Source organism: Choloepus didactylus, chromosome 11 (assembly GCF_015220235.1).
Source record: "Choloepus didactylus isolate mChoDid1 chromosome 11, mChoDid1.pri, whole genome shotgun sequence".
Classification (NCBI taxonomy): Eukaryota; Metazoa; Chordata; class Mammalia; order Pilosa; family Megalonychidae; genus Choloepus; species Choloepus didactylus.
The window spans coordinates 12342617-12353284 of record NC_051317.1 but is presented as its reverse complement, the minus strand read 5'-3'; the positions used below and the strand labels follow the sequence as shown (position 1 = coordinate 12353284).

Sequence of the window (10668 nt, the reverse complement as noted above, 5' to 3'; positions counted from 1 at the left end):
AGATGCAAAACTCTTAGGAATTACTTTAGGAATCCCTTACCTTAGGAATTATCGGGTTCTTTCTCCAAAATTGTTTTTTTGTTTTTCTTAAAGAACTGGCCCTCACCATTGCCAATTTATATGATGTTATTTTTAAAATGCTAATTTAAAAGAACTTGGTGGATTGTGATCTTATTCATACCCAGTTGCATATATGGGTCAATTATTTTGCGGTTATCATTGGTGAAGTAGGTGGACTTTCCATATTCTCATTATTGTTTTCTTTTTTTCTATAATTAGAAGAACAGAGCCATACAGGAGACCTTGCTCATTTAGTTTTCTAAAATTCATGAAAATTACAGTGTCTTATAAAAACTGCTGTGCTTCATCAAATAATAAACACTGACCTTCAAAATGTGCCCATATTTTTATTATTATTGTCATTATTTTGCAGTCGGAACCATAAAATATCAAGATAAGCATTTAAGAAAAATGGAGATAGGTTTACAGGCTTGTTGATTCAAGCTTATTTAATACATAGAGTCATGGCACTTCTGTGGAAAATATTAATACATTGTTATTGTTTAACTACATAGATCAGCTGTACCATCAGATGTTTTGTTCTAGTATGTTACATTTATTATCATTTTGAATAATGTTTAAGTTTTGGCTATCCTTTATACATTAGACAACAGGTTTATTAAACCAAAGTAATTGAATAAGATGCTTCTTTACGTCTTTGAATATTCTGAATTTAAAGAACAAATTTACCAGTCAGGGTGCCAGAAAGAAGTACAAGACACAATCAGGAATGATTCTGAAAATCATTTTGATAAGAAATACTGTCCAGGGTGGCTGGTTTAGGGAAACTGATGGGGAATATTGTATGTCCTGAGATCTATCCATAGTGGAAAGCTGAAGTGGCAAGGAGTGAAATGGTGTATTAAAGGCAAATGAGAGTCAGTGTTATGGATAAGTTGTGGCAAGAATGAAATATATTCATGAAGAAATGCATTTACTGCCACAGAGAACCACAGTGCCAAGTTATAGGGCAAAAGGGGCATGAGCTACCCCCACCTTTCTCTTCCCCATTGACAAAACCTAACCAGAAGGCAGGGGGGAAGGAAATCAGGTTGACGCTTTTCAACCCTCAGTGCATGGAGAAAGGTAGAAGAAGGGTGGATATGGGGTTTGTTAGGGGTGGGAGTGGTGGGAATGGAAAATAATCAGCACAATAAATGAAAAAGAAAGACATTATAATCAAAATCCATCTTTCCATAGCATTTAAATTTTGGGTAACTTAGCATTAACCACATGATGATTTTGGTGGAATAAAATCTGAGCCTTGAAACCACAATCATCACAAATAGGACTCCATTTATTAAGACACCTTAATCTGGATGATTATACAGCCTAGTCATTTTTTCCAAAGTGCTGTAAGATTCCCTGAGCAGCCTTCTTGGTAGCAAATCATCTATAACATATTAGATAAATTAGACCCATTTAGTCAATTAGAACTCTGCCTTCATTGACCAAAATAAAAGCTGGAGAGTAGACGATTATCTTTGTCCCATATGAAGTAAGTACAAGCAGTGTGACCCATTAATTTCATAATTTTCTTATTTATTTTCAGTGACAAATTGTTCCTACTTGTAGTTTCTGCCAGTTGGATAACTGGAGAAGGAAAGGTGGAAAAAAGGGAGAATAAATTACATGTACACCATTACTGCAGACTGGAAAAACAAAAGATGATGAAGAGTGAGAGACTACTACTTACAAATCAAATCAGTCCATGGAGTTAGTGCAAAACACCTCCTAAAATCATTTTCTCCCTTAAACCGGTTGCTTGCTCTTCCTAGCCACCTTATTCTTCTGTTATCTATTTCTTTTCTCCCTTATTTTCAGGTCTACCACATGAAGTATTGTAGACTTAGGAATATTTCCCACAATGTTCTTAATAGGTCATTTAAAGGACATGGTAGAACAAGAAAGGATTGCTGTGGAGCTGCTATTGATGCACTTGTTCAGCCTAATTAGAATATGGAGTTGAAGTACTCATTACCCTAAAAAATCAAACATGCAAGTGGAAACTGGAGATTTCTTCTACATATATGGACTTTTAGAATCAAGTGTAAGCCTAAATATAGTAAGGTTAAAATAAGTTTCAGCTAAAACAGTAACTTGTAAAATAATGGGAACCTCCAAAGAGACTAATTTAGATGACCAATATTCAGAACATGCTTTTTTTTCCCCCTAGCCTACATTCCCTTTTTAAAATTTATTTCTAATTTCACATTTGCTGTGTTTTTTTTAAACACATGGTTCAATGACAGAAATAATTTAAAGAGATTACTGACTGTTACAAGAAAATACACAGCAATAATTAAATAAGACATTTCATGCTGTTTTGTTGTTGTTGTTTAAGAAGGAAAAAGAAGCGTCATATTACAGGAGATCCAGATGGGTAGATGAAATTTCTCTTAAATGTTCAGGCTTGGTGCAATCATCTTCAGGAAAGATATCTCAGTCCAATTCTAATGATGTAAATCAGCAATGAATTCTCTAACAATAAGCTAATCACAATTACCACCTGTGGAAGTATTAAGTGGGGAGGGTTGCTTGAGTGCAACTCTCATTCTTCTATTTTCTACAGTGTCCTGTATTCTTCCAGAGGGCACCTAAAGAGAGTTGTGTAGAAGCAAGAGTAAGTCAGCCCTAGGGAGCATTGTCTCTGAGATGCCAGCATCGGGCTGAAGTAGAGTTTCAAGCAGCTGAACACCCCCATACAGCAGTAAAAAGATGTAAGATATCAACATGCTCAGTTGCATCTTGTTAAAAGCTTCCTGCAGGTTGGCAGAATGAAATCTTTATTTAAAATACACAAACAATTGTCAAGGGAAAGATGGAAAAGAGAACACAGTAAGAGCACCAAATGCTTTGCTTAACCCATCAGAAGCAGCAGAAAGGGAGAAGTGGTCACGCTGTCTTTACAGCAACAACAGAAAAGGTGACTAACATGACCACATCAGCATCTATCTGCTCTTCCCATGGTGTCAGGATGCATTACTTCTTTTATTATTAATTATATGTGTTTCCGGGGGAGGGCAAATGTATTATTATGAATAGCAGGAGAGGAAATCGTTCTGCTGCCACTTGGAATTAAGTACAGTAGTGGATGTAATGAGTAAGTGATGATGGGAAACAGCAGCAGCATCGAGCCCCAGTATCCCCCCTACCATTCTGCTCCAACCTGCTCTCTGTAGTCAGAGGTTGCCTAACAGAAAGTTCATGTAAAACCCTTATTGAACACTGACAGGAAGGAACGGAGACAGGAGAGTGTGTGTGGGGAGAGGGAAACAGATTGAGGGAGAGGGAAAGGGAGAGAGAGGGTGAGGGCGAGAGCGAGAGCCAAGGAGAATGAATTAGTCATCGTCTTGGGCAGACACCACCATAAGAGTGGCAGGTGCTTTGTATAAATATAATTACAAAGAGAGACACTCACGTGCACACACACACACTAACACTAATAGTAAAAGCCTTTTTGGTTTATATCCGATCATTTCCAAGAACAGCTTTAAGTGATAATGACTGTTTGCAGATGAACCTTCTTTGGGTGGGTGAGCTCAGTGGGTCGAAGGAGGCTGAGTAAGGAGCCTGGCAGGGAATGGGTTCAGAAGAAGGGTCACTCCTGAAGAGCAAAAAGGGACATGGCAAGCAATGAAGCAGGCATAAAAAGAAAAAGGTGAAAGGACCCTGGGGAAAATGCCACCTATATTGATTAAGCTTTATTTCTCTTTAGGAGAAAGTGACATTTCTTCTATTAGATTATAGACACATAAGGAAAGTAGATGGTTCACTGCTTTTTGTTTTCCTCTACAGTGTTTACAGTATCCTTGACCAGACGGTACTTAGAATGCACTCAGTTGCATTATTCCAAACAGAATAATTATTTTGATTAAAACAAGATTTTTGTTTTTGTTTTTTCCTTTCCTTTTTAGCGCCAACATATAGTGGCATTGCTCTGTGTTTAGAATAGATAGCATTTGGCATATATAGCTCTGATCAGACATAAATGGTGGTAAAGCTATAAAAGCTCTCCGCTGGATTTCTCTCATTTTGCCCATCCCTATGGCCCCAGATCCAGTCCCCATTTTATCTTTGTTCAGGGGGTCGAAGTTCCATCTGTCTTTTCTCCAGAGTTTGTGCTTCACCACCTGCGATGCACTGACCACTCTACTCCACCCCCACCCTCTTCTGCTTAGTAGCAAGGCTGTTTTCCAGCCACTCTTCTACAGGTATTTTTCCCTTCTCGATTATCACCTTGTCAGATCCCTAGCTCTCCCTCAAGTCCAGCCCGGCTGCCATGCTCCCCAGCCGCAAACTATATCCAGTACCTGAGATGAAGTACGTCCCCTGCCCCAAACAGCCTCTATGCTCCCAGCCTCTGTGCTCCCTCTGCGTACAGCTCGCTAACGTCCACTCTTCATACGCAACGACTGTACTGCAAATTAAATCTGTGCTTTACGTTTTAAAGTCTGGCATCTCTAACCCTCACCGCCAGCCTCCCTTCAGAAAAAACCACAACATAACCGAAAGGACGCGAACACTTGAAGAAGCGCAACCGGAATCCACACATGCAGAAGTCCTCTGTGGTTTAGTGCTCTGGAAGAGCTGGTGTCTGACGAGTTCTGTCCCCGCGCGGGCCGCTTTACTCTGGAGACCTGGGATCATGGCGAGGCGCCCGGGTCGCGCGATCAGCCCTGTCCGCTCCCGGACTGTTCCCAGTCAGCGCCCGGTCCTCCCTCCTCCAGCTCGGGCTCGCGCGTCCGCAGCGCCGCCGCCTCCTCCCGGACTGTTTCCAGTCAGCATCCCGCGCCGCGTCCTCCCCGCCCCGGCCCCCGCCCGCCCGCCGGAGCCGGCCCAGCGCCGCTGGCAGCCACCAAGTGGCTCGTTAAGGAAATGCAGGTGAGTGCGTGCGGTGGAGCGGCTGCTGCTGGAGACGTGGGGCGTGTGCCTGTGTGTGCGAGCGGGAGGACACGAGAGCGCGAGCGCGCGAGTGCAGGAGCGGCCGGGAGACGCGCGGCGCCTCTGTTCCCCGCCCCGCCGCGCCCGCACCCAGCGGCCAGAGCGCGTGGGGCAGCGCCGAGTCCTGACTGCGGCCTTTCGTTCCTCCACAGTCTTACCGGCTGCTCCATGGAGCGGCTGACTGTCCTCCCGCACCCTGCGCTCCCCCGCCAGCCGGAGTCCTCCTGCTCCTCCCCCTCCTCCTCCACCTTCACCTCCTCCCCTCGCGCGCGGTGCTGAGAGCCAGCCTCAGCGTGTAGAGTGCAGGTACTTTGCCTTCAGAATAACTGAAGGACCCGAGCAAGCCTTCGGAGCACCTTTTTTTTTCCTCTGTTCTTTCTCCCCTGCCTCTCCCCGGAAAGAAGATCCCACTTCTGAAACAAACAGGACCCGAAGCATCCCACCAAAGCAAACCCCAACTGGCTGACGTGCATGTGCTGTCCTTCTTGCAGTTTATTCTGGGCTTGTGTGGACCTCTATCCCAGTCCATCACAATTCCTACCCTCTCTGGTTTAGACTGGTTGGTTGTTTTATTTTTAGCTCTGAAGAGATCTACAAAATACTTGGATCAAGGGAAAGTTAATAAAGATGGTTTGAAAGACTGGATGAAAATCTTGTTGAAGTTTCTTAATGCCTATAAGTAAATAAGATGTGGAGGAAAATCCTGGAACAAGCCTAGATGGAGAATTTTGATGAACTTAATCTGGAGAGGGAATGTGAAAAATGCCTTGAGAGAAGGAGCTAAGGCTGTGGTTTTTTTTTTTTTTTTTTTCAGAGCAAAACATTTTATTATTAAAATAAAAACTTTAGTATAAAAGTATTACAGATCAAAAGCTCTATTTACATGTATTGATTAAAGGTCCAATTATGCATCAAACACTGAACAGGCACAGCAACAAGTTGGATACACAAAGTAAAATGGACATACAAGCAGTTCGATTCCACCCCTACCAAATGATTTGATTAATGAAGGAAAAAAGAGGGGGTTGGGGGTTGGAGAACATGAGTCCTGCCCACAAAGTAAACTGGCAGAGTTAAGTTACGAACTTCTGAAAGTCACCCATCTCCAAAAAGGCATTTCTCGTTGTAAAAAGCACTTAAAAAACTGAACATGAACCCTGTGCCTACCTTATAATTTCTTCAAGAAAGCTAAATCTGCAAAGCATGGTAGATTAGTATTAGTATCAATTTTCTACATACAACGGTCCAAGAATTAACTTGAATTGCCTCCCATAAGAACTGAAATAAACTTGGCAAGAATTACAATGATATTTAAGTTTTAAACCAGGAATTTCCAATTAGCCTACTCCTGAAGTATCAACATCCTTATTTCCCAGGATGTGTTTCCTACAATGATTTTAAGTATAACATTGCCCACAAACCTCTGGATCATGGCTGTGTAAGCCAAATGCACAAATTAACCTCATGATGGAAGAAATTTGCAGCAACTAAGTTTCAACAAGCACAATCCGTGGAATGTTATCATGCTGCATCATAAATTCCACTTTGTGACAATTGCCTACTTTTTCCAAATGGTTTTAAGACTTTTGTATCTTGATCCTATTAAAAATGTCAATACATATGATTGCTAAATCACAAAAGTTTGTTTTCCCGTAACAAGTCGGAGGGCTGTTCTCTGGAATTCAACAGACCTAGTTAGTGAATGCTACTACTGGCTTCTAATTGCTTGGTTTTATCAGGGGAGTTGAGAGCGATTTCAGCACCAACGAAACAAAACACACTTTCATAAAACTGTCATCTGAAAAGAATTCAGGAAATAAGTAGTGGAGAGGACCGCTGGAAAGAGAGGAGGGTAAGCTGGGGGAGAAGCAGAGGAGAAACTGCAGGAGGGCAAAGTATAACTAGCAATACATCTCCATCATGCCCCAGAATGTATGTCTAATGAGATTAACTTGATTTGGGTCTCCTGTAAAACAGACTGATCATCAAAAGTGTTAACTGGGGTTTCAATCAACTGACAAAAGTGAAAAGTTTAACAAGAAAGATCTGAGAAGTGGAAGCCAAGTAGTGAATCTTCCAGGTATTATGCTTGCATTTCAAATTCCTGTTTCAGACTTTTCAAGTAGGCATGCACATTCCCAAAGCCATGGTATTTGGCTAAATACACAAGGACCCCAGTTGCACACCGTCCATCACACTGCCTACAGAAACTGCAGTTACAGATTCCACGACAAGGAGGACAATGCCAGCTTGGATCCAGAAGGGCGTCCTTGACTTCTTCACCGTAACGGTTTCGGAGGCAGGGGCCACAGAACTGGCCTCGAACACCCCAACAGTCTGGGTTTCTGCAGTTTGTTTTAGTATCGATAGTTTTCTGGCGACATTGATGACAGGTAGATCCCAATGAACGACTATATATCTTCTCTCGAGAGTTGCTGCAGATGTTCTCCAACTCTTCCTCTGTAATTTTGTCCACTGGGCGAATTGTATGCGGAAGGGACATGGATCCTGGGCGACGACTTCTGGGCGAGTCATCTTCATTCATGTAGCCATCCATGGTCTTCCTCTTTCTCACCAACATGTACTTATCTTCTTCTTCCTCCTCCTCCTCTTCCTCTGTGGGAAGAGCACTGAGGGACCCAAGAACCCGTGACCTTGACCTGGTAAGAGGGCGAGCTCTCCGCTCAGGGTTTCTCCTAGATGCAGTACCTGGGAACGTACGCCTTCGGGGTGTCTTGGATTGTGAACGGGGGCCTGGTAGAGAACGTCTTCCAGGGAATGAGCCAGGGAAGCTTTCTAATTCTGAAATGAGTTTTGCAAGCATTGCTTTGTTTTGCTTTATATTTAAAGCCCTTTTCTCCAAAAAATTCATGCCATTTTCTTCATCTGAATCAGAACTGGCATCAGTCACAGAGGTCCCTGAGGACTGAGGGGGGGTTGCTTTTTTGTTGGCTGACCCCTTGCTATTCCGTGCTGGAAACGTCATTGCCACCCGTAGAGTTCCAGAACGTCGGTGCTGACTGCGTGTTCTGCAGCCTTCGCTGGCTGACTGCAGTCTCGTGTTTGCAAAATTATCAGAAGCAAAGCTGTCACAACTGTCATCAGAGGATGACGAGGTTTCCATGGAAATCAACTTCATATATCTGAATTTCTTGAAGTTCTTCTTCACTCTGAGATCCTTTTGCGACACGCGGCAAATGTCCATGCTGGCAGCGGGCGCCCAGGCCGGCGCTCAGAACGTGGAGAGCCGAGCAGCCCCGCGCGCCGCGGTCCCACGCAGCCGGAGAAGCAGGAGTCCCACAGCGGGCCTAAGGCTGTGGTTTTGACACTGCAGGTTAGGAGTTGTGACAGGGGCTCAGCAATCAGTGACAGGTTTAAGGTGTCTCCTAAGGCTGAAAATCTCTGCATCAAAAACTTTTGCAAGCAGTATTCCTCTTGGGGCTAACCTAACCATGTCAGCAGCTGCAGCATTTCTTTTAAAACAAGTAGAACACTCTCCTTCTGTGAAGGGGTTAATGGTATCCTTAAATACAAAAAGATATACAGTCTAACATTTGCCAATATTTTGTAATATCTAAATAAAACCTTTGTGTTATGTCAGGAAAAATATAGTTGAGTCAGTTTGTTTTGCACAAGAGGAAGAGAATCAATAACATTTCAGCATTTTTTTTATCACTGCCAAATGGAATCTGAATCTAACTCTTCTTGCATTGTTACATATACAGTAGGTACAGTACGAATTGCAATTTAGAAAAAACAGCTAATTTTTAAAAGTCAAAGTTCTCTGATGCAATAGCACTCTCATTAACTAATGAAGAACAGTGATTAGAAAAAGTTTATCTGCTTTAACTTTCAATTTTTTTCTCAATATAAAACACATTTTTCTAATAAAAACCTTTTGAGAGTTATAAACCAGCTTAAAAATTAAAATGACTTACCTCACAAGAATTCCTTTTGAATGAAACAACTTATTATCAAATAATACTTAAGGGCTTTTGTACAGTTAATTGTTATTATGTAAAGTGAAAACATGTTACCTCTATATTTTCTCAAATAAGTATATAAAAGTACCTGTATTTATTGACTAAAAAAAACAAAACAAAACTGGAAGTGTAAACTTATGTATAGTCATTTTTTAAAAAAAAGCAAAGATCTTTGAGTTGTTATGGTTATTCAATGTCCAAATACCTGAATATTTTGGAACATAAGTTTTTAGGGTAATGAAAAAATAATAGGACAGTTGATGAATTTGTGGAAATGAAGTTATCATAGAAGGAAATCATTTGGGAAAAATGTGTCATTTTTTTCTTGAGTATTATTTTATTTCCTGTGCAAATGGGTGTTCTTTTTGGTATTAACTGCTTTCTGCTACCATTTCTATTATTAGTTTAAAAATGAGATTAAGTAATTTAAAATGAAGCCCTTGGTTGATTAGATTGTAATTATAGCATGAAACCTCTACTCCTTTGTGCCATCAAATATTTGAGAAGACAGGTGATATAGGAGAAATAAAATTTTTGAAAAGTATAAGGTAAAATTACCTAAGTAACCAAATTCAGCAGGCTCAAATATCATTACAAAAATTACTGTAGGACTTATTTTCCACAGTAGAAAAGACATGACAGAAATTTTCATCCTTTCTCTAAGCAAAGATTTACAATGAGCATGAAAATTAACCTGACACACATTCTGTCCCTGTTATACTTATGTCATAGTGCTGAGGCAACAGCTTAAATTAAAGACATTTCTGAAAACACTTGCACATATTGTGTTTGATCATTGTCCATATATAATAATAAACAAAAAAGTCAAAGCTGGATGGAGTGATTAAATTAGTTTTTTTGCCACTAGCTTTCTGTGCTGTACAGAGGTGGTTGCAACTTTCAAGTTGAAAGAAGAAAGTTGCTAGTGTCAGCAGTAATGTGTTTTATTATGCAGTTGTTCTTGCTATTCAGATCAGATAATGGCCAGATGAAATACATAAGCAGTCTGCAGGGAATGAATGATTAATTCCTCTAACGTGTGCTTACTAAAGGAGTTCTACTAATAAAGTACTATATACCTGCATTTGCTTACAGTTGCAGTTAGTGAAGGCAAACATACTTTTCCTTTAATATTAACATATAATTTGCAAGTCTTCTGTAAGTATAACAATGTAAAAATGATTTTGTAGGACACATAGTCTCATATTTTCTGCAAAGTTTTAGATGTGATTATTATTTACTTAAAACGTATTTAATTTAGAAAGTAAAGCAATGCTAATTTGATGTGATATTGGAATACTGAACTGTTAAAAATTATTTTACCCTCTATGGAGGGACACAGTTTCTTTTCTGTGTGTAACTAGTAGGATGCACTAATCTAAGTGTATGCAGATGCAGAGTTCTGAAAGTGCAAATGACATTTTATTTTAGTAATGTCAAGTGTAAGCGAAAAACTAAGATATTGCTGGTTATATCAAAGAATTAGTTACCTAGGATATTAAAATTTTAGAAATGGTTGATAGGGCACATGACAATTGCTGTTATTACCACTGGTGTAAATTGTTTTGAAGTTAAAGAAGTATCACTAATATAAGTTTAATATCTCTATATTTCTAAACTTGATCATGGGAGAAGGTGAGGTGTGGACAGATTTTGTGGGGTAATTTGAGAATAGGTGACC

General features: G+C 40.5%; 1 protein-coding gene across 1 annotated transcript; it reads right to left on the bottom strand.

The window, feature by feature from the left end:
- Positions 1-5854: 5854 nt before the first annotated feature.
- Positions 5855-8500, bottom strand: LOC119506201 (cell division cycle-associated protein 7). Its single transcript, XM_037799180.1, has one exon. It carries the CDS (start codon positions 8207-8209, stop codon positions 7088-7090), a length of 1122 nt encoding a protein of 373 aa, XP_037655108.1. The 5' UTR covers positions 8210-8500; the 3' UTR covers positions 5855-7087.
- Positions 8501-10668: the final 2168 nt, after the last annotated feature.

What these genes read in the sequence shown, in the direction of transcription:
- LOC119506201 (XM_037799180.1), bottom strand. Translation starts at nt 8,209, where the DNA reads ATGGACATTTGCCGCGTGTCGCAAAAGGATCTCAGAGTGAAGAAGAAC.